Genomic DNA, 25,125 nt, shown 5'->3' with positions numbered 1-25,125 from the left:
AGTAGTTAGTGAATTTATTTTGAAAAATCTGTATCTCAAAAACCGATTGACATACAGATGTCTGTTAATACTCAAATTAAAGCTAGTTTAAAGTTAAAGCTACTATAAAGTAGATATTTTTCGTAGGAGTAGTAATTTTTATGAAATTTACTGAAATAAATTCATAGTTGTTCGGACAAAATTTCATTTGCCAAATATTTATTCATATGCGAATATTAAAAAAAACTACTACCCCAACGAAGATAAGTGTCATAAACTACTTTATAGCAAGTTAAATTTCCTTAAATATTGAGTGTTGGCAGACATATGTGCGTCTGGGTTTAGAGATATTTTTATATTTTATAAATCAAAAATTTTATCAAAACTAGAAATCAACATTTTGTGAGTTTATTTTGTCAAATATCATAAAAACTACTTCTACAGAGATAAACATAATTAACTATTTTATAGTACATTTAACTAGCTTTAATTTGAGTCCTGTCAGACATCCGTACGTCTAATGGTTTCTGAAATAAAGTTTTTCATAAATCAAACTTATTGTCCGAACAACTATAAATCAATTTATTTTAGCAAATACATGAAAACTACTATTCCTGTGAAGGCAAAGGTCATATAGTCATTTATAGTACAATAAACTAGCTATAATTTGAGTGCTAATAGACGTAAATAGCTCTATTAGGGCTAATATCTCAGCAAATTTACTCTTCTTTAAATAATGCTCTCTTAGGTTTTCTAGTGTTGTTGGTAGTTGTTAAATATAGAGCTCCGTGAAAAATTAATATTTTTTTAAGGTTTTGAAACAGCCGCCATTTTTTATTCCCCCTACCTATACTTGGCCGACTCATCAGTTCTGACTAGTAATTATAAATAGTTTTCATTAAAGTAATCAAACATTGGGGATGAAATAACTGCCTTTTTTCTTCCCGGCTCTTGTACTATTGAATATTAAAACAATCTATATATGTTTCAATTTAGTTATGTTGTGATAATTTTTGGTGATATATGCTTACAAGTAAAGATTTTGCTAAATTTTTATTAAATATAACAATTATGTGCTATATTAATAATTTAATCAAAACATTTATTAATCATTGCTTTTAAATTTAAATTTTTTTTATAACAAACTATTATTAAAATGCGATGTTCTCATCGAAAAATTTTAATAAAGCTGAATCGCATTCTTGATTGTAGGTGAAACAATCTTCATTAGAAGGTCGGGTGTCCCTTTTCCGCCGTTTAAAGAATCTCTGGGTGACCTCCTCATCGAAAATTGAGCTGAAAAATCATTGAGGAAAAAAAATTAATTCTGCGGTTAGAATTTTGTGTGTGAAATAAAAATATGTTAGAAACTGCATTTTTATTAGATTTTACTAATGTTTAACACTAGCTCATGTTAAATGTTTAACTAATGTTTAACATATAATCACACAAGACTTAATTGCCAAATTTAAAAAAAAATAATCTTATTAAATACATATAATTTTTTATAGTTTAAATAATTCTCTATATCTTATTTTTAGCTATAAGAAATTACACGTTTGAAAATTTACTATGAAATAATAATTAAATGAACTAAAGGAAAAAAACAATGTGTTAGTGTTTCTATAATTATTATGGCATATTATGTTTAATATCTCTTGTTTCGGGTTATCTACGGTAACCGACTGTTTGGGGGGCTGCTATAATGTAGACAGCACTAGCGCTTTATACGGCCAATATCAGAACCTACCTCCTCACTGGAGGTAGAGAGCACTGGCTCTCTGTAGTGAGCAGAAGAAACCCCTGGCTGAGAGAGAGCCATTTTGCTTTGAAACCAGCAGTCCATTTTTTCTTCTTTGTTCACTTATCAGGAAAATCTACCACGAGTGAGTAGAAATCCTGGAGTTGTTCCTAAAAGCAGAGGAGAGAGAGGCATAGGAATGTGGAGAGAAGAAGGGAAGGATGGAGTAAGTCCACCTAGCAATAATTAACACGCACATCATTATCAACCACCTCATTATATCTACAATTTTCCATAGCCTAGTCATTCAAAATTAATTAACCCTTTAACCATAAATGTTTTATTTCGGCCACCTACTATATCATCTGTAACTTAGACAATAGAATTTTATTTTCATTTAATCATGTTGTATTTTTCAATATACAGTCCACTCAAACCCAATCACCCAACCAAAAGTAAACGTGTGCCTGGCATTGGATTGAAGACATATTTCATACACCATATTTTGTATTACTGAAGGTAATTATCCAAAAATAATTTTATTAATTGAAATTGATTGAGCCATAAAAACTTTTATTATTTGATTACGTTTCCAAAGTTATAGCGTCTTCACCAGTTACTAATTAGACACCTTTATAAAATATTATTACCATTGAATACATAATATATTAGGGATTAATATTTAGTATTATAAATCTCAATGCTATATAAATAAGTAAAGTATTTATATACCTTTAATATACCCATGAATAATATAATACAATCAAAATCATTCAAATAGATGATTTGGCCATAAAATATCTTTAAAATATATATGAATACCTAACTGGCTGCGTGGAAATCTGAAGGTGGTGATGTGTGTTGTAATATGTGGTGAATCCGTGATGATTAAGATCTGTCCAGGCTTGTTTCCCGATGGTCCAAGTGTCCAACTTCTTCTTAATTGGCTTCTCGTAGCTCCACCCCAAAGCATATATGATAAAGACTGCCCGACAAGTGTCTGTAGTAAAATTGATTTATCCTATGACTTTCCTGCATGTAGCCTCCTTATGGCTGACAGCACAAGGGGTATTATTCCATTAGGCCCTATGAGGTTCCAGATATCTTTATATAGGGCTCTCTAAACGTTGACTGGTGTGAATGGTTTTTATGTCGAGCCAATGTGACGTGGATAATAAATAATAAAAAAAATAGATAAAACAGAAATATAAAAATATAGTACACGCTAAAAGGCGGAAAATAAAGGAATTAAAAATAAAATAAACATCAAGGAAATAATTATAAACAAAATAGGATACTCACCTTTTTTTATTTCTCTCTTATCTACTTTTTTATTTACTTTATTATTATTTCAGTTTTCATTAATTTTTTAATACTTTTATAAATATATACATATACAAATACACATAATGATAGCTAAGATTACAATAGGTAAATATATGCGATAGGTTAACAATAAATAGTTCTGTTTTATTATTTTGATACCTTTATTGACCGCCGCCCGGACTATCTTCCTCCAATCTACTTCATAGGGTCAACTATCTTCTTCCAATATTATTCCGTTTACTTTTATTTGATGTTATCAATTATCTTATTTTGTTTCATTATTTTAGTTGTTTTTATTTTTAACCCCACAAAGTGGGACGAAACGTTGGCCCACAACAAATAGTTTTATTATTATTTGAGTTTTATTTTTACCACACCCGGACCATCATCCTTTTTATTTATTACACACGGCAATCAACGGTCTTCCTAAATTTAAATTTGAGGTATCTTGCCTAGGAGCTTCATAGATTGATTTGATTGCTTATAAAAGAAATTCCTAATTATGGTAAGTTACTTACTCAACAAGCGCTTTAAAGAGATCATGAATGAGACTCGTCTGGTAGCGACTGCTGTATAGAATGCACATGCTCCTTCCTAGGCATGCGTCTCTGTTCTCAGGTTTTCTGGAAAAATATGAAACAAATTAAAATTAAATATACTAGTAATTAATAAAAATTATGAAAAAACACCAACTCTGAGCGATTAAGATGAGCATGGATTCAAATGTAATTGGGGAGTATGATAGATGGGTATATATGGAAAACTTTATAAACACATTATATATATTAAACTGAAATATAACTAAATATATTCTTTTTTAAGTTATTATAATGATCAATGTTGCTGTCAGTGAAGAACCTAAAAAAGAAAAAAAAATTATGGAGATGGTCAGGGTTGCGCTCAAAAGAGAAAAGAAAATAGTCCATTTTTATTTTCGGACGTTTCGCTCCACTTTGTAGATCTTCATCAGGACTATGTCAGTTGAGGTCGTGTTATCAATTCGAAATTCTGTGTTTTGAATTGATCCATCGGGAATAGCCCTGACGAAGCGGGGCGAAACGTCGGAAAATAAATAGTTGTTAACTATTTTTATTTCCCTTTAGATTGCAGCCCACTAACACCTGTTGAGCAGATTCGATACTTAGGACTCCATCTTGACAAGAGACTTACTTGGAATCCACACACAAGACTGAAACGACAAGAAACTGCTCGTAGATTCCGATTGCTACAACACTTACTTGACAAACGCTCTAAAATTCCCATTCATTACCAAAAATTAGTATACACTACAATAATCAGACCAATTTGGACATATGGAATTGAGCTCTGGGGCTCCACCAAACCATCAAATTCTTCCCGCATCCAATCGTTACAATCCAAAATCCTACGTAAAATCGTTGATGCTCCTTATTACGTCACAAATAAACTCATTCATAAAGACCTTAACATCCCATTCGTTGCAGATTTGACCCAAAACAGATATGCGTCTTTTTATTCCAAACTCCTTAACCATCCTAACCCATTAATTCTTAATCTTTCATCCTTAACAATCCCTGATAATCCTGCGAGGCGTCTGAAATGAAGATGGCCACGGGACCTTCTAGTTTAAATTAATGTTTGAAGTACCACCAATGGGTGGTTCCTTCCCAAGATTTTCAAGTGTATATGAAACATACTACATATTTACCTGTTGTACTATTTTGTACAGTTGTAAATTACAATAAATAAATAAAAAAAAAAAAAAAAAAAAAAAAAGATTGCAGCCCTGAGCCTCTTCTTCATTAGTGGAAATTATACAATTATTATTTATATATATATAATGTAAAAAAAAATTCATGTCAACTCTTTATATTATTATTTTTTCTTTCCATGAGTGTACTTATTCGCTTCACAATCGTTCAATTCTTTTTCCTTTATTATTTATTTATCTCCTGTTGTACTTTATGATTGGCCGAGCGCTCTAGATGTACTTGACGTTGTCAGCATGTCAGTCTGTGTTATTTTTGTTAAAAGGCGTAAAACCTTGTGGCGATCAAGCCTATGGATTGTTATAATAAAGCTGATCCGCAACAACCCTTCCATAAATTAAGCAAATTTACATAAATAATCAATACATAGCAACAAAACAATCAGTTTATTAACAAAAAAAAAATTAAATGAATTTAAAAAGAACTAATACATAAATTTAAAAAAACATATAAATAAATTAGAAAACACAAATAAATACGTTAAAAAAATGAATATTATCAGAACTACATAATTCATAGTCAACTTTCAATTCATCAATATTAATATGAACTATTAGATAGAATCATTAATACTTTGTAATTAATGCTGGTTCTAAAAACTACTTACATATCTAGCATATCGGCAACCTGTTGCAGGAAGCTCCTGTGGTGAGCAGTAGATCTTATGGAACGCTGTGGAGGTCTCAGCTCAGACACGTTAGTCGGGAGTTGGATGTTGATTAGAATTCCGGAGTTAGTAGCGATGTTCCTTCCTTTTACATCGGCTGGCAATCCCAGGCCTAAAGCAAACTGTGACAGAAGTTTTAAATAAGTCAAAGTCATGAGATCATTGATAAATTATTCTAAGTACCACAATGGATCATGTGTGCTCGCAGTCAATAATAACCCTTTAATTGCATCTCAAAATTTCCAATCCCATATAACAACCCTCGAATAATGGTGCCATAGTTGGAGGATCAAAATAAATCCCACCAATTCTCTCAGATCATCTTTAATCTTCGTCAAAAACTTACCTATCACCCTACAATATCATTTAATAACACTTCCCTTCCCCTTGACGAACAGATCCGCTACTTTGGACTACATCTCGACAAACGACTGACATGGAATCCTCATAAAGGACAGGAAACTGCACGTCGATTCCTACTATTACAACACTTTCTAGAAAAACTGTCTAAACTTCCAATTCATAACAAAAGACTAATCAACAAGACTATAATAAATCCTAGAGATATGGAGCCGAGCTTTGTTGCTCTATTAAACCTTCAAATTCCTCTCGTATTCAATCCTTACAATCCAAAATCCTTCGTAAAATCCTCAATGCTCCTTACTTTGTGACAAACAAAAAAAATCATAAAGACCTTAATGTTCCATATGTAAACGATCTAGCCCGAATCAGACATTTATCCTATCTTTATAAACTCCCTAACCACCCAAACCCATTAGGTTCTAGCCTTGCTTCTCTTCATCACCTGATAATCCTATATAAATTTTATTAGAATGCTACCAATGTGTAGTTTCTCTTCATGCCTGTATCATACTGATGTTATCTAACATCGTATAAACATTATTAGATTTATTTTTGTGTAAATACTACTAAAAAATCATTACTTCCATCTTAATTTATAATTTGACTGGGCTAAGAACAAACGCTCTAGCTCGTAGAAAATATGATTAAAAAAAAAAAGAGTCTGAATTGGTTTTATTTGTCGTTATTCCATCCATATTTTCCAACTTCCAACTGAACCTTAAGCACCCTAATTCATTTGCACTACTCCAATTCCTTGGCCCTAACCATCGCTATAATCCTCCTCGGCACTGGCCCCGAGATCTTTTGTTAATTTCTGTTGGAGCTCTGGCAATGGCCAGCTTCTCTACTCAAGTACTAAAGCCTATGCGGCTCAAGCGCCACCACTGGCCCTCAATACAAGGGAGAGAAGCGCTGAGATCTCTCGGAGCCTTTAGTTCCTTTTGCCTTAGGCTTGGCATGGAGTTCCCTGCATAATGTCAATATTGTATGTAGTTACGACTGTGTATTACTTGAGGTTTTTTTTAGTTTTTTTAAATGTAATTCACAACTGTACAAAATAATACAATAAGTAAATATGTTGTATGCTTCATATACACTTGAAAATCTTGGGAAGGAATTACCGATTGGTGGTTCTTCAAATTTTAATTTAAATTAGAAGGTCCCATGGCCATCTTCTTTTCAGACGCCTCGGAGGATTATCAGGGATTGTTAAGGATGAAAGATTAAGAATTGATGGATTAGGATGGTTTAGGAGTTTGGAATGAAAAGACGCATATCTGTTTTGGGCCAAATCTGCAGCGAATGGGATGTTAAGGTCTTTGTGAATGAGTTTATTTGTAACGTAATAAGGAGCATCAGGGATTTTGGATTGTAAGGATTGGATGCGGGAGGAATTTGATGGTTTGGTGGAGCCCCAGAGCTCAATTCCATAAGTCCAAATAAGTCTGATTATCGTAGTGTATACTAATTTTTTGTAGTGAATGGGAAGTTTAGAGCGTTTGTCAAGTAAGTGTTGTAGCAATCGGAATCTACGAGCAGTTTCTTGTCGTCTCAGTCTTGTGTGTGGATTCCAAGTAAGTCTCTTTTCAAGATGAACTCCTAATTATCGAATCTGCTCGACAGGCGTTAGTGGATTACTTAAGTTTAATTTTCTTTATCTTGTATTTACATTTTTTTTTATTATTAGATCAGTTTTATTTTATTATAATTTTGATATAGATTCATAATTCTATTCATGATAGTATTATCTTTTATTTAGATATTCCTTTATTATTTTTAATTCATTTTTTTCCTTAATTTGTGGCAGATTGCATCGATTCTCTTCAATAAACAAATATTCATTGTGCCAAAAACAAGAATGCCAGTGGATGAATATACGATAGGGAGTTATCTACGAATGGATGGGTAATAGTAGATACCGCTTTTAAGCGAAGCTTAAGATCACAGAATGGAATATGGTCCAGGTGCGGTCAAAAAAACTCAAATAGTAAATGGGTATACTATTTTTATTGAGCCAACGTTTCGCCCTACGTAGCAGGGCTTCGTCAGGGCTAAAAAAGATACAAACACTTGACATAGTTACAAAAAAGAAAAAAACATAAGTTGAAAATAACAGCGGTATACAATGAAAAGTAAAATTTAATAAGAAAATTAAAGGTTGTAAACAGATAGATAATAGTAACAGATAGATAAGAGATAAAGTAAGAGGAGACATATTAAAGAAAGTACAAATTAAGAGATTAAAAAAGAAAAGAATAAAATCAAATGATGAGACAGAATTCATTCCTGTTTTGACGGAAGTCAAAGTCAGAGTAAGCCATATTGGGGGGGAGTGGGAATGGCAGTTAAGCACGGCACAATAACGGAAATAATTTTAAAGTAAATATTGTAAAAAAAAATTGAAATTAGGTAAACAATAAATGACAATATACATAATAGAGGGGGAGAAGAGATATTTACAAAATTGTAAAAAAAAAAAAAAAAGATCGCTCGTTAAGATCGCTTAATCACTTAAGATCACTCCTTTGAATAAAATCAAAATATCGTTATATAGGTTAATGGGGCATTATACAGACCAAACAAGCTAATCAACATGCGGGATACCCGATTAACAACTTACATTAGTCACTGCAAAGGTCGTATTGGACACCTCAAGGACTAACTGTTACTTTTAGCTAATTAACAGTTAAATACCTGAATGATTCCGTTCTTGGGGTACACTGGCGGCAGGAACCTTTTGGATATTCGGTGGTTATTCAGATCTTGAGACTGCTTCGAGTACGCCAAGATACAGGCAACCAAAAAGCTCACAGCGAGTACTGACATTAGAGCTTCAGAAACCGAACTGTGGTATTCAGTGGTAAAACGTATTAACACTTTTTTTTTTCTGGGTCACCGAGGCAGGGCTGGGTGAGTAGGTTAGAAAGTGGATGTTTGTTTTTGATATTGTGGCCAACAGTGCATACCTTTTTTTGTACTTTCATTTATTCATATTCAGTATCCAAACAATTTCTTTAAAATGTACTTAGGTTTGGTTGAAAATTTGGATTCCATTTTTTTTAAATAATTCTTTTAATTAATTATTTTAAACGGTATTCAATAATGCTATAATTGATACATTGTACATGATAAGGTGCAAATGTCTTATGCATGATACTGTAATGCGATTTGAATTTCCTTTTTCAAATTTTTAAATATCTTTAGTTTTACAGCAGATTTTTTTTTTTAATTTACGCAATAAAAATAAAAAGTAATTTAATTTATAATCTTAGCACTTTCTTGAGACGGGTAAATTTTTTAAAAATAAATAATTTAATTTCTATCCATTTTAGTCTCAAAAGCTTTTTGTTTTTCATATAAGTCCGACGTTTCGGCCAATCCGGCCATCCTCAGGGACAATCTTAATACAATTTTGGAATTGGCCGAAACGTCGGATTTATAAGAAAAATAAAAGGTTTTGAGACTAAAATGGATAGAAATTAAATTATTTATTTTTAAAAAAATAAATGTAATTTTAAAAACCTTATATTTGAGTAAATAAACGAAAATTATAAATGAACAATTAATATTATATGCAAAATGATTGGCCATTTTTTTTCAAAATATGTGAGAGATGGCCACAACTATTTATTTAACAATGATACTCTGAAATTGGATTCCATTTTTTATAATATAGTATTAATTATAATGATAATAATAGTAGTAATTTAATTTAAGAATGATAGTAATTTTTATATAGTATTGATGATAATAATAATAGTATTAGTAATAAGTAATATTTTTAAATTAATGTATATATGCAACAAAACCTGTATTGTTTCTCAAACATTGTATATACTACTCCGATTGATGACTGTCTTTGTACTTTTTAAAAGATATACATTATAAACCATTTTTTTTTATTAACTGTATTCACATAAAATTACGTCCAATAACTTTGATGTTAGACCATGAGGGTATGATCACCTATTGGTAGCACTCTAACATTTCTACACTAGAAGATCTCGAAGCCATCTTCTTTTCAGGCGCCTCGGAGGGTTGTCAGGCATGGGAGAGGAAGCAAGTTTACAAACTAGTAGGTTTGAGTGGTTAGGGAGTATATTATGGAAGGAATGATATCTGATTCATAAACCATTTTTCACAGAAAACTCCTCAGTCGATCTCAAAAAATAATTCTCCTTAGAGTTCTATTCTTTCCTTACAGATAATTGTGGAAATGATAAATGGAGATGATTTACTTTTATTAAATAAATAAATAAAAAAATCTTTAAAAATATATTTATTACTATTTAAAGTACAAAACAAAATATATATATATATAGTTATTGTTGTTGTTGTTGTCTGAGGCATTAGGGCGTAAAACCCTGAGGTCATCAACGCCCATAATATATATAGTTTTATAAAACAAATATAAAATTGATCTGTAACATAGACTTTGTTCGTTTTGTAAACATATCAAATATCAATGTATTTCTTTGCATCTCATAAAAGTTTCTCATCCAGCAAAAAATGTTCGGCATTTTCAAAATATTCTTTTATCGACCTTCAAGGGCGCGAATGCGACTTTCCTGGTCTCGATATCAAAAATGCTGTAGTAGTTTGAGAGGAACATCGTACCAAGAACCCAATCGGTCTCATAGTTTCCAGTGAATCCAAGCATGCAATATCCTGGGTGAGACGAGTTCTGAAAATGCATAAAAAAATATATATATAATGCAGTGATATTATACATATCTTATTAAATAAATGCAAAAAGTGTACACTGTTACTAAAAACAGAACATATACTTTGTAAATTAAGCATTTACTTATTAAATATTATGTAAAACGTTAAAAAGGTTGATAATTATTAATAATACTAGTTGACCCGCCAATGCTTGACAGTACATGAGCCAAGAGGAGAAAAAAGTCAGTCATCTCACCCCAATTTTTGATTACTTAATTGAAATCAAGGTATAATTACTAGTCGAAATTGATGAGTCTGCCAAGTATAGGTAGGGGGAATAAAAAATGGCGGCTGTTTCAAAACGTTAAAAATAATTCTTATTCGGAGCTCTATATCTTTAAAACTATCAACAACAATAGAAAGTCTAAGAGAGCATTATTTAAAGTAGAATAAATTTGCTTAAATTTAAGCCCTAATAAGCGATATACGTTTAATAGTTCTCGAGATATAGCTTTTTAAAAAGCAACATTTCATAAAAATATTGTATTGAACGTACTGAAAGATTAATAGTTAGTGATTTATTTTGAAAAATTTATATCTCAAAAAGCACTTGACGTACAGATGTTTTTAGCACTCAAGCTAAAGCTAGTTTAATCAGCTATAAAATAGTTTATGATGTTTATCTTCGTAGGAGTAATAGTTTACGTGAAATTTGCTAAAATGAATTGATTTATAGTTGTTCGGACAAATTGTCATTTGCCAAATTCATATTCATATGTGAATATCATAAAAACTACTACCCCTACGAAGTTAAGTATCATAAACTACTTTATAGTAAGTTAAATTTGCTTTATTTTGAGTGTTGGTAGACATACGTGTGTCTTATGAATCTAGAGATATATTATTTCAAAAATCAAACATTTTATAGGAACAACCAGAAATTAGCATTTTGTGAGTTTATTTTGTGAAATATCATAAAAACTACTACTCCTACAAAGATAAACATAATAAACTATTTCGTAGTAAATTTGACTAGCTTTTATTTGAGCGCTGGAAGACATCTGTACGTCCAATGGTTTCTGAAATGAAGTTTTTCATAAATCAAACTTATTGTCCGAACAACTATAAATCAATTTATTTTAGCAAATATCATGAAAACTACTATTCCTACGAAGGTAAAGGTCACAAACTTCTTTATAGTCCATTAAACTAGCTTTAATTTGCGTGCTAATATTCCTGAAAATTTACTCTTCTTTAAATAATGTTCTCTTAGATTTTCTAAGTAAGATCGGTAGTTAGTGAATTTATTTTAATCTATATCTCAAAAACCATTTGATATACAGATGTCTTTTAGAATTCAAATTAAAGCTTGTTTAATGGACCATTAAGTAGTTAATGACGTTAATTTTCGTAGGAGTAATAGTCTTCATGAAATTTGATAAAATAAATTCATTTATAGTTGTTCGGACAATAACTTTGATTTATAAAAAACTTTATTTCAGGAACTATTAATAAAGGACGTATAGATGTCTGCCAGCATTCAAATTAAAGCTAGTATAATTTACTATAAAATAGTTAATAATAGATTGATTTCATTTATTCTTGTTTGAGAGAGGTTTAGTTTATTCTTAATTTAAAACAAATTTGATCCTTTTTTTCTCAACTCTTTCAACTTTATTCTTTACAACTTTTCCAACGTTTCGACCCTCAGGCCATTTTCATGGATACCTTCATATTGATGTCATTTCCTTTTTAAAATCTTAAAAATGCAGGCTAATTGCCTTTGTCCCCCATAACCTTTTCTAAATATTTTTTTCTTAGATTTAAACCTTTTAAAAAACACTTTTCTTCCTTTCTTCATTCACATTTGCAACTTAAAACAGTGCTCAAAAAACCATTCATGAAGTTCCACTCCCAGTTGCCGACAGTTAAAGGAGCAGTGTCCTACAACCTGGGAAACCCAACCTCAACCCGAAGACTGAAGCCCAGACTGCTGCAGGACATTCTTTTATAAATTTTAATAAAAATAAAAGTAATTCATAGTCACACTACCTCTGTTTTACTTTTTATTATTACTCATTTTATTTATTATTTTTTCTATTTTCTTCTCTCGTCCCTTTTTCAAATTAACTTGTTACTTTTTACTATTAGAGGCCAATTGTTTGTTTCATTTAAGTGTACCAATATCATTATTTTATGTTATTAATTTTACTTTATTTTATTTCGAAGCATTATTCTTATCTATTTATTTTATTTTATTTTTTCTTCTTTTAACAATAACATTGTATATAGTTAGGGGTGTCTTTTGTACGAGACTATACCCTCCCCCATAATCAACTGTTAAAAAAAAAATATATATAATGTAACGGTTATATCAACCATGTAAGGGCCACCAGGCCGATCTGGTATAAATATATTTTATTATATATTATATTTATTTATATTAATAAATTTCAACCCTGATGAAGACCTGAAATTCAGGTCGAAACATCAGCACTTATAAATGAGTAATGTTTATTCATGTTTCTTTTCTGACCGCACTTCCCAACTATCTTCTCATAAATAACTTTTAATTTTCTTAAAACTTTACAATATATATATAATGATTCGATTGAAGTTTTAACTCCAAGTACTAGTATGCTAACACTTAATATAGTGATATAAATATACTGAATAAATCGCTAGAAATTAAAATAATTTAAATTTAACAATCTCAATAAACCATTTAAATAGTTCGCAACAAATAATTATTAATATTTAATCATTTATTAATAAAGTATTACCGTAAAAGTATAGTCCCTTCCTTTCACAGTGTACTTCTTCCCACTAATGACAATAGAGAAGTCTGGAAGGCTGTCAATGGTATCACACTTGACCTTAAAAACATAAAAATTGTATTTTTTTTTTAAATTTATTTATTGATAATTATATAAAACTGTATTCTGATAAAAATACATCTAGTACATTTTATTTTAGATTATAATGATATCACACAGGCATGTAGGAAAGCTACCCATTGGTAGAACTCTAATAACATTTCTACAATATACAGACAAACTAATATAGACATTTTTTTAAACATATTTCCTCCGAACTAGAGCGTTTCTTCTTAGCCCAGCAAAATTATAAATTAAGCTGGAAGTAATGTTTTTCTATTTACACAAAAATAAATCTAATAATGTTAATGTGTTGTTAGATAACAATAGTACGATACAGACATGAAGGGAAACTACCCATTGGTAGCACTCTAATAAAATTTATATAGTATCGTATAGTATAGTAATAATCTAATGACTTTGACTAATTTTTTTTATATTTAGTGAAATTTACAACTGTATTTACATAAAAATAAATCTAGTAAATGTGACGTTCGATTACAACAGTATGACGTGTAGAGAAACTATCCATTGGCAGTACTTTAATATCGTTGATAGAGGAATATCAGGTGATGAAAAAGAAGCAAGGTTAGAAAATAGTGGGTTTAGGTAGTTAGGGAGTTTACAATGGAAGGAATGATATCTGGTCCGGGATAGATAGGTTACATATGGAACATTAAGGTCTTTATGAATTTTTTTATTTGTGACAAAGTAAGGAGCATTGAGAATTTTAAGGGCTATGAATTGTTAGGATTGGATACGAGAGAAATTCGAAGGTTTAGTAGAGCAACAAAGCTCAATTCCATATCTCCAGGTTTTATAAGGGCCTGGCACTTAGGCAGGTACAAGCTGTCATCTCACAATGGCCTTGCATCAGTCTAACTATTTTATGTTTAACATAAGTAAGTCAGTTCTCACGAGTCCTTAGGTCATGGTACCTTACTTCCAATTTCTTGGAAGCCTGGCCACCTTGTTTCTATTCACGCCTTTTTCCCCCTCCCAGATATTTACTTTTAATTTCATAGGCTCTTCAGGCTCCGCCTGATTTCCTAAATTATCTGATTGGTCCAAACCCTTTCTCCTATTTCACTATTCTTCCTACCCCCTCTTCTCAAGTGTTCATATATATTTCCTAGACTGGATAGCTAAGTTAGAAGATAGAGACTGAGTAACAGTAACAGTAACATGTAGTTCTTGTAAATATGTTAGAATAAAGTCATTTTAGTCTTCACTGATTTTTATGTTATTTAATTTGAGGATTTCGAGCTAGTCTCCGATGGTTATCAGGATTATCAGGTAATGAAGGAGAAGCAAGGTTAGAAAATAGTGGGTTTAGGTAGTTAAGGAGTTTATAATGGAAGGAATGATATCTGGTCCGGGCTAGATCGGTTACATATGGGCCATTAAGTATGAATTATTTTATTTGAGACAAAGTATGGAGTTTTGAAGATTTTTGTAAGGATTTGATACAAAAGGAATTCGAAGATTATGTGGAGCCCCAAAACTCAACTCTGTATTTACAGACAGGCCTTATTATAATCACATATCTTGGAAGTTCAGACCGTTTGTCTAGTAAGTCTTGTAGTAGTCAGAATCGACGTGCAGTTTCCTTGTCTTTTCAGTCTTGTGTGAGGATTCACACAATTAACAAGTTAGTTGTTTGTCCAGATGTAGCAGATCCGTTCGATAGGGGTAAGATCAACATCATTAAAAGATACTGTAAGGGATTTAATTACATTATTATTATAAAAATAAGCTTCATTTATTAGGCATGAATTCTTCGTTTTAGTATACCTTAATCGCATTCACCCGATGTATTTTTAATTTTAATGTAGTTGTATATTTAAAGAAAGAAAAAAAAACTTTATTCCTTAGAAATGATGGATTAAAGGTTTAAATTATTTATTTTATTAAGTTTTGGATCTATCTTTTATATCTGTCTAATTATATATGTAACTTACGAAATGGTAACCATCTTCAAGTTCTTTGGCATTCATCTTCTTGATATATATCATCATCTCATTGATCGGCCCGGTTATCATTGTGCTGCCAGTGTCGGCTATGGCCGAGCAATTGCTGCAGTAGGCTTTGTCTCTACCGAAATACATTCTATAAAAAAAAAATAATAAGTAAAGATGAGATAATAGTTTAGATAATAACCGTGAATAGAGGGAGAACAACTTTATTCAAAAACAACAAAGATGTGCTGGCCCACTTCATTGGGTTGCTAGCTACACAGCATCCTTATACAAATCTAATTAGACAGTTTTTATTTTTTTAATCTAACAACATATAATCATAACATGTAAACAGTATATAAAAATAGTAATTATATTATTTTTATTTCATCACTTTGGTTCTTTTATCTTTTTGTTCTTTTTTCTTTCTACACTTTATAAATCTGTTTTTCTGTAAATCCCTTTTTTTCTATTCTTTTTTTCATATTTTCTTTTCCAACTCAATGTAACTTTCATCTTTTTTTTTTTTTTTTTTTTTTTTTTTTAACATAACTGAAATACAACTAATATTCATTTTAAATAAATAAGAGTATGCATGTGATCCCTCCTCAAGAGCAATGAAGACCTGCACCTGTAGCCCTGATGAAGGCTGGTCGAAACGTTGTTACTAATGAATAGGTTTTTACTTATTTCTGTTCTTAACTAACCTCAAACATTTTCTCCTCATTTTTAAATAAATGAAAATATTGTAATGGTAAGGCTATATATCAGTTATCATAGCTCAATTTATTTTTTTAAACTATCATAATAATTTTATTTAAATGCAAAAATGAACGATATTTTAGAGAAAAGTCCATCGATTTTTTTTTTTTTTTATTTGCACCTATATATGTACTTTACAACCAGCAAATGAAATGTTTTATCCAGGCATGAGTTGGCATGAGGGAGATAGCACCCAGTGCATCCTCCTGACGTTAAGTAAATTATTTTATTACTCTAGGAGGTCCCTCATCCAACTCCTCTTCTGCCTACGCCGAGTTAAGTCAGGTATGTCATGTGTTGCCATCTGTCGTATAAATTTATTGAAATGTCTATGTAGCGTGTTGTGAAACCATAAGTCATATGCATGTGGTCCGTTAGAGTTGGAATGCGTTGGTCGGCGTGAATGGTCTCGTTTGAAACGTAGAGTGAGTTCGTTGCCAGTCTTAAAAATTGTGATTGAAAAGTTTGTATTTTCTGAATCTGTGTCTTTTTAGAAAGTCCATAAATTTGGCAGGCGTAAGTCCATATAGATTTTAGTAAGTAATTGTATACGTTAATTTTCTGTCTGAGTGATTATTTAAAACGTCTGTGTAGTATAGAATATAATTGTCTCAGTCGGACATTTATCGTTTTTCGTTTTGTCTTGACGTGTGGGTCCCATGTTACCTTTTTTCATAGGTAAGTCCTCAATAAGTTACTGTATATGTTTGTGGTAGGTTGATTGCCAATGTAAAATGTAGGGCATGTTTAAGGTAGAGTAAATGTGACTATTTTCAGCTGAAATTTTACTCTATGAAATAGTAACCTCTAAGAATCAAACAATGTTTATAAATAACCTAAATTTAATTCAAATATTAGACCCAAGGTATTGTAGAGTTGTAGATAAAGGCGTCATAATTGAAATTGTGTGTGTAATAAATTCAATAATAAATATTTATAATAATAATTATAAAAGTCTCACCAACCCCAAAGGTTCGATGCCGATACCATTAATCACTCCCCACACTTAGTGCAAGAGCACGCTCGAAAAAAGTCAGTTATTTCACTCTCAATTTTGATTAATTTAATGAAAATTGCATATAATTATTAATCGAAATTGATGAGTCTGCCAAGTATAGTTAGGGGGAATACAAAATGATAAAAAAATTAATTATTTCATTCAGAGCTCCATATCTTTGAAACTACCAACAACACTAGAAAATCTAAAAAAAACACTATTTAAAGAAGAGTAAATTATCGGAAATATTAGTCCTAATAGAGCTATTTACCTCCAATAGTTCTCGAGATATAGCCTTTTAAAAAACAACATTTCATAAAAATGTACTGAAAAAATCAGAAGTTAGTGAATTAATTGTAAAAAATCATCTCAGGAACCATGAGACGTACATTGATGTCAATTAACAATCAAATAAAAGCTAGTTTAATGTCGTATTAAGTAGTTTATGACGTATATCTTCGTAAGAGTAGCAGTGTTTATGGTATTATAAAATTTTTGAAAATCTTTATCACAGGAACCATTAGACGTACAGAAGTCCGCCAGCAATCAAACTGAAGATAGTTTAATAAATAAAATATTAGTATATTTATTTATATATTTTTCTTGTTCAGTAAATTGTTTAGCTATAAGTAGATGGAACATCGAACTTAAACCACATCGTCTGAAGGTTACAGTTTTAGACTGGAAATATTGTCCCTATAGGAAGGAATAATTAAAGAAATTGATAATACCTTTTCTCATTCTGTGGTTTTTGATTTTTTGGAAGTTTGTTCGTATGAAAAAAGTTTATATGGGATTTACCTGTTTTTTGCTGCAAAGGCTTTGAAAATGTTTCTGAAACGTTACGAATTAGTATATATGGGGAGATGGTTGGGGATGCGGTCAATGAAAATCACAAATAAGTATGATTAACTTATTTTAATGTGCCGACGTTTCGGCTAGAGTTTCTAGCCTTTTTCAGGGCTAAAAACAAAACAAGATAACAACCACAGTAAGTATAGAAAAATAAAAAATATAAAAAGAAAGTATAAACAGAATAATTTTACATATACAATGAATAATTTTACAAAATAGAATTAATAAAATGAAGTGATGAGAGAAGCGGGAAATAAAAATAAAATACTTTCTTTTTATATTTTTTATTTTTCTATACATACTGTGGTTGTTATCTTGTTTTGTTTTTAGCCCTGAAGAAGGCTAGAAACTCTAGCCGAAACGTCGGCACATTAAAATAAGTTAATCATACTTATTTGTGTTTTTCATTGACCGCACCCCCAACCATCTTCTCCTCATCTATCATCCACGGTCAACTATATCTCATAATTATGAATAAGTATATATTTGATTCAAAAAGAAAAATAATGTACTTACGATTCAATAGTGACCTCCCAGTTATATGAATCAGTTTGGATGTAGTCGATTTTTTTGGAGTCGAAGAGTTTATCGTTCCATCCACCTATTACTAACTCACCCCCATCTTTGGGATCTCCCTTCCTGGAGGAAAATTATAATGGAAAAATTAAAAAATAAATTAACACTTAAAAGATAATAATAAGAAATAAATAAAAATAAAGTATTCTGAGCGGTTAATTGGACAAGAACTATGGACTCGACCAGATTATCATAATACAACAAAACTTCTGTATAACGGACACATCCAGCACAAAAATAGAAATATGTACATATCATCACTTAAGCTTTGATTATGTCAAAGTTGGGCCAAAAGTATTTACAATTACTTTCCAATGTAATTTGGAATCGCAATTACTAGGTGAACCAATGTACAAGCTGATCCAAAGTAATTGTAATTGCCAATAACATTTTTATCTAATGGTTATTTTTCACTAGAATTCAAAGTAATTATAATTGTAATTGAGTAATTGTAATTGCAATTACAAATATTTGACATCAAAACGGAAAAAAATTTACAATGGCTCCAAAATATGAAAATGATATCTTGTATAAGATTGCACACTGGCGTATAATTTTATTTACAGACTACAGTTTATTTGAATGTTTTCGAAGATGCTGAAAATAATTATTATCCAATCAATATAAGTCGCGGAACCTTGCCTCATATAGTTGTCTTATAGACTGATCCTTACGAACCACCAATATATATCTTGCGTTTTCCACTATCAGCTTGCATTTATCAATATGAGAAACAAAGCAAGACCTGGTATAATTCTCAGCCTGTACCAAATACTTATAATTTTTTTTCCAACTTCTCGTCACTAAGACCAAATATACATACTTTATACTTCAAATACTAGTTTATCGAATACAATTGAAACAGAATGAGCTGAGATGATCGTATCATAATATAAAGTACTTCAATCAATTTATAATTTAGTTTAAATAAATAAAATTTTCTCTATTTTAGTATCAAAACTTTTTTTATTCCTTTATAAGTCCGACGTTTCGGCCAATCCGGCCATCCTCAGGGACAATCTATTACAAACAGCTTTTATGACACATATGATTTTTAACAATTCCAAACAAATAACAATATTACATATAAACTATCATACCTTAAAACAATTTTAGAACCATATCATTTAAAAAAGAACTTTATGCAGGCTATTCTACCCAGGTCATTTATATCAGTCTATTATAATAATATAATAATTAACCTTGAAATGAAATTCAATAATAAAATAAAGAGGAAATTTTATCAAAATATTATTCTAATAAATAAATTTATTGTATATATTATTTTATATTGTTTATATTATTTTATCATTATGTCACTTTATTTATTTATTTTTCATACAGATAGTTTGATTATGTTCATCTTGTCTATTCTTTTGTTTGTATATATTTATTTTAAGAGAGTTTATTTTATTTTTTTTTATTATTATTTTTTTTTCATTTTAGTATGTATGAGATCATCCATCACTATTACCTATTGCCCACAACTGTGTGACAGATTGTAATATCTATCAATAAATAAATCTATCAATCAAAAAAAAAATTAAAGAAATAAATAAATTAAATAAAAATAAAATAAAAAAATAAAATAAATTAAATGATTAACCTGAGAGTTGGGAAGATTACAAATATTGTTCTGATAAATTTTAACAAATTAATTATATAATTCTGTAATGTTTTAATGTCTCTTAGTGTAATTTGTGGACTGATATAAATGACCTGGGCAGAACAGGCTGTATAGCCTGTTAAAATTTTATTTAATGAATTTTAATTTGGAATTTAAAATTAGATTTTGTTTATTTACATTTTAAATTATTTTTACTTTATTTTTAAATAAGAAATTATTCCTCTATTATAAATAACAAATGCCTTCTCCTATTTTCAAATATTGTGGATTTTTCTATTGATAATTTTTAATATTTCATATTTAATTTAATTTTGTATTAATAAAAAGTTATTTATAGTTATTATTGTTAAAAATAAATAAATGTTATCTAATTTTAGTCTCTATGTTAGAGATTACAAATATTGTTGTCTTAAATTATAATAGAGAAGGTTGACTGTGATAAAAAAAATTTTTTTTTAATTTAATGTGAGAAAATAGCTAATAAGTTAATTATATATAATCTAAGAAGTGCTTATATCCAAAATTATATAACTCCATAATGTTTTAATGTCTCATAGAGTAATTTGTGGACTGATATAAATGACCTGGGCAGAATAGACCTGCATAAAGTTGTTATTTTAAATGAAGTGCTTCTAAAATTGTAATAAGGAATGAGAATTTATTAATAATATTGTTATTTGTTTAAGACTGTAAAAGATCATATGAGTAATAAAAGCTGTTTGTGATAGATTGTCCTTTAGGTTGTTCAAATTGGTGGCAACATCAGACTAAAATACGACGAATAGAAAATGTTTTGAGACAAAATGGGTAAAATTTTATATATTAGAATAATTCCAGTCTCAAGAATGTGTAAAGATTATAAATATATAATTTAGATTTATGACCTGTTCATATAAAACGAGATAATATTTCTTTGGAGAACCTTCTGGCTCAGAAAGTTGTCCAATATCGAAGTCAGAGCATCAGGCCTGGAGGGTGAGAAAGAAAGTCCCATGATTCCGTCGAAGAGATTTTCTTGAAATGCACCTTCTAGAGCTGTAGCGATCTCCTGGTTCTTAACCTCTATACCGGCAATCTTTAATTAAGAAAAAAATATCAATAAGCACTTAATACATATAACATAAGAAAGAAAATTATATAAGGATACTGGAATGCCTCGTATACAAATTTTTATTCCAGACAGGTTTCCAGAATTGCAAGATCGTAAAATACAATTTCCAATAAAATCAATTAAATTATTGGCACTTTATGACACTTTATTTATGACCGTTGATTGACACATTATAGCCAAGCCTTCGTGGCTTCGGAGCACGAATATTTATTTATTATCGAATTTATTCTTTTTTTTTAATATTTATTTATTGCTATTTACTACTGTACATTATAATACATTTAGTAAATCTGATCTAAGTTAAATTGGAGTGTTACAGGCGTGTAGAGAAACTACCCATTGGTAGCACTCTAATGACATATTACATTAGCTGGTCTCGTGGCCATCTTCTTTTCAGGCGCCTCGGAGGATTGTCAGGAATGAAAGAGGATGCAAGATTAGAAACTAAGGGGTTTGAGTGGTTAGAGAGTTTATAATGGAAGGAGTGATATCTGGTTCGGGCTAGATCGGTTACATAGGGAACATTAAGGTCTTTATGTATGATTTTATTTGTGACAAAGTAAGGAGGGAGCATTGAGGATTTTACGAAGGATTGAATACGAGAGGAATTCGAAGGTTTAGTGGGGCCCCAAAGCCCATATTGGCCTTAATACAATCATGTAGATCAGTCTTTTGTAATGTGTTGGAAGTTTAGACCGTTTGTCTAGTAAGTGCTGTAATAGTCAAAACCGACGTGCAGTTTCCTGTCTTTTCAGTCTGGTGTGAGGATTCCAGGTTAATCGCTTGTCCAAAAGTAGTCCAAGGTAGCGGATGTGTTCGACAGGGGTAAGAGTAACATCGTTAAATGAAACTGTAGGGCAGTCAGTAGATTTACGACGAAGGGTAAAGGTGATTTGATGGGATTTGTTGGAATTTTCGAATTTATTCAAAATTATTTTGTGAAGCATATAAATTTATTTAGTCAAGTATTCTTTTATTTTACAGGAGAATAGAAAACTAATTAGTCAATACCTCATAATATGGAGACAAAAAGCCTTAAGATGAGCGGGTCATGTGGTTCGAAGCAATCCATCAGGATCCCTCTACACAACAATGAATGCTGGGATAGACAGAATCAAAAAAGATATAAAAGAGCCGCATGCAGCAAATTAGAAAGCAGTAGCCCAAGACAGCCAGGCCTGGAAAAGGCAGGTTCTTTTATTTCACAGCTTTCCAAGAACATTTTTTACATGTTCAAAAGCTTTTTTTTTATTGTAAAAATTGTTTTGGGTTATTTTACGTCGTATAAATGTTTTATAAGAGAATGTGGTGATACACAATAACTTTCTTGAGTCTTTACCTCTAAGTATTTGAAATTTTCTGAGTTCTGGTAGACTCTCTTAGATTAGATTTTTATTCAGGGCGATCAACATCTAGGTTATTACACCCTTTTTACTTTATTTATCTTCTTGTCTTGACATTTGATAGTTGAATGTAGACTATTTCCTTTTTACACTGGTCGATATTGGTGGATTATATTTTAGTGTAAAGTTGAGTTTCTTTCAGAAATTTTATTAATTTGTCGATGGATTCTGCTGAGTCTTTAAGGGCCAATTCTCTTGTACGAGGAATTTTATTATTTTCGAAGGCTTGACGAAATGATGGGCATTCTTCAATTATATGCTTTATTGATAATGGGGACTGACAGGTTTGGCATATAGGTTGGTCCTCTTTTGTGATTACGTGGAGGTGTGTTAATGTGGAATGTCCTATTCTTACTCTTGCAACAACCACTTCTTCTCTTCTTTTCCCCTTATGGCACTTGTCCACTTTTGTGTTTTTTTTTTAACATTTCTTAGTTTATTCGTGAGTGGTACGGCAGCCCACATTGAATCTCAACTTTTTCGGATTCTGTTTCTTAAAAATGCCTTTATGTCTTTCGGCTCGTAAATTTGGAGTGTTGGAACGTTCATTGTAGCAGCTTCTCTAGACTCCCTTAGAGTTCTATAGTTCCCATTTTTTTACAGAAATAGTTCTGTTGTTTAAAACATGAAGAATACAATTTAGAGATACACGCGGCAATCACACGTTTTGTGCAACTTTGAAACGCTATAACTCTTTTTACCATCAACTTTAGAGTTTTTATTATTTAGGATTAATTCAAATACTTTATCGAAAATTAATACAAATTTATTTTAATTTAATACAAATTTTTTATCGAAAATTTTCATTCGAAGAAGTAGGGAAAAATAAAATTATTAGAGTTTTGGTAGCCCTTGTAGGAGTTATAAAAATTATTCTTAATAATCAAAGTGTTAAAGTTTAATAAACAACAGAAAAGTTTCTTAAAATTATTGAGAAATCTAGAACTCTTAAGAGAGCTGCCAGAATTCAAAGAATTTTTAATTTTTACCAGCCCTCAGTTTGAAAATTTTCAATAATTTTAAGAAACATTTCTGTTGATTAAGATATGAAAAATATCAATTGAAAATTCGGGCGATTTTTTTGTAAAACTTTGAAATCCTATAAACTTTAGCACTTTGATTATAAAGGATAATTTGTAGACCTCTTGGTAGTCCAGACCCCCCCCCCTCCCCACCACCAGAACCCAAAGAATTTTTAATTTTCACTGCTTCTCAGATAAAAATTTTCGATCAAAAATGTTTGAAAATTTGATTGTCATTTTTCGGGAGTTCCGTTAGCCCCCTCTCCTCCCCCCCCCCCCATGAGTTCTAACACTATCCTTAATAACAAAATTCTAAAGTTAATACCAAAAGAGTTGTAGGATGTCAAAGTTGAAAAAACGTGTGGTTGACGTATCTTTAAATGATATTACTCATGTTTTAAACAACTATTTCTGTAAATAATTGAGAGCTCTAGAACTCTTAGGAGGGCTACAAGAAGCATATTTAAAAAAAAAAATTTAGAGGATGGGGGGCCAACTTCACAGAGGTGTCCTTTAGTAAAAAACCCAAAAAAATGTTCATTTATCAGCTAATTTCATACATAATTTCAGTGGCATACGGGGGTGACGTCATGGTTAAAGGACAGGAATATAAACTATATTTGTCTAAATATTACATGTTAATCATTATCTAATCCTTATATGAAATAAAATATCTATGAGGAGAAGATGGTTGGGAGTGAGGTTAGAAAATAACACAAATAGGTTTTAAAAAGTGCAAATCATTCGACAAGAATTTCCGGCCTTAATAAGTTTTTTAAAACTAATTTTTGATATTTTCTGATCTCACCCCAAACCATCTTCTCCTCATATGTCTATATAACATGTATATATAAAAGATAATATTAAAAAAAAAAATCATGTTTTTATGTGGTTTTCTAGGGCAGTGTCCGGGTTCGAAATGATAATATAAAACTGTAATATAGACAAAGTAATTTTTAAACTTACATTGACAACATCCTTTCCACAAATTCCTCTCATGTATCCTATGGCATAATCGATGGATATGGACTTGTTCAAGTCAACATACGTTGTAGACTTATCCTCATGAAACATGTTCTTGTTAACTGAAAAGGTAAGGATTAAAGTTATTTAATTTATTGAAACTATGCATATTATTGATGTAATATATAACTGAAATATCAATTAGAAACAATAAATCATTTCAAGGCATTGTCTAGATGGCGAAACGATACTACATTTATCGATACTTTGAGCAGTAGTTCCCAAAAAAAAGTTCGCTTGAGATCTTGGAGAGGGGGTACATACACATAATTTAGTGAGGATTTATTTTAAGAAATATGATATTAATTGTAAATGCACTTTTAAGTAACCAAATTTTAAAATTGGAAGAGGCTCCTTTTGTTCTAAGTTAAGAGTGAAGGTTGACCACACGTAGTTCAATTTCCACCTTCATGGTCCCCTTACTCC

The 25,125-nt window shown here is 30.6% G+C and overlaps 2 protein-coding genes across 6 annotated transcripts in view; both read right to left on the bottom strand.

Moving 5' to 3' along the window:
* Nucleotides 1-1,028: 1,028 nt before the first annotated feature.
* Nucleotides 1,029-8,706, bottom strand: LOC106681098 (uncharacterized). The gene is made up of 4 exons (XM_014421253.2): nt 8,519-8,706; nt 5,402-5,583; nt 3,565-3,669; nt 1,029-1,275 (listed from the first exon to the last, which is right to left on the bottom strand). The coding sequence occupies exons 1-4, from the start codon at nt 8,648-8,650 to the stop codon at nt 1,131-1,133; spliced, it is 564 nt and encodes a 187-aa protein (XP_014276739.1). The 5' UTR covers nt 8,651-8,706; the 3' UTR covers nt 1,029-1,130.
* A 1,382-nt stretch (nt 8,707-10,088) lies between these two features.
* LOC106681111 (pepsin-2B) overlaps nt 10,089-25,125 on the bottom strand; it is a 61,641-nt gene continuing 46,604 nt past the window's right edge. For all 5 annotated transcript variants that reach the window (XM_067052358.1, XM_014421271.2, XM_067052357.1 and 2 more), the window contains exons 5-10: nt 24,643-24,761; nt 21,025-21,215; nt 18,454-18,576; nt 15,327-15,474; nt 13,273-13,365; nt 10,089-10,508 (exon numbers count right to left, since the gene is read on the bottom strand). In XM_067052358.1, the coding sequence (XP_066908459.1) occupies nt 10,347-10,508; nt 13,273-13,365; nt 15,327-15,474; nt 18,454-18,576; nt 21,025-21,215; nt 24,643-24,761 (836 nt within the window). In that variant the 3' untranslated portion in view covers nt 10,089-10,346. The remainder of the gene's footprint in view (nt 10,509-13,272; nt 13,366-15,326; nt 15,475-18,453; nt 18,577-21,024; nt 21,216-24,642; nt 24,762-25,125) is intronic.

Source organism: Halyomorpha halys, unplaced genomic scaffold, assembly GCF_000696795.3.
Source record: "Halyomorpha halys isolate HHAL.00 unplaced genomic scaffold, Hhal_1.1 Scaffold309.1, whole genome shotgun sequence".
NCBI lineage: Eukaryota > Metazoa > Arthropoda > Insecta > Hemiptera > Pentatomidae > Halyomorpha > Halyomorpha halys.
The sequence above is the reverse complement of the archived record's forward strand: the minus strand, read 5'-3'. Positions and strand labels throughout refer to the sequence as shown.

Bases quoted from the DNA above. Each gene is read 5' to 3' on its own strand.
- LOC106681098 (XM_014421253.2), bottom strand. From the start codon at position 8,650: ATGTCAGTACTCGCTGTGAGCTTTTTGGTTGCCTGTATCTTGGCGTAC. The intron at 3,670-5,401 runs GTAAGTAGTTTT...ATATTTTTCCAG, and splicing joins GTTGCCGATATGCTAGATAT to AAAACCTGAGAACAGAGACG. The intron at 1,276-3,564 runs GTAAGTAACTTA...ATGATTTTTCAG, and splicing joins CTCTTTAAAGCGCTTGTTGA to CTCAATTTTCGATGAGGAGG.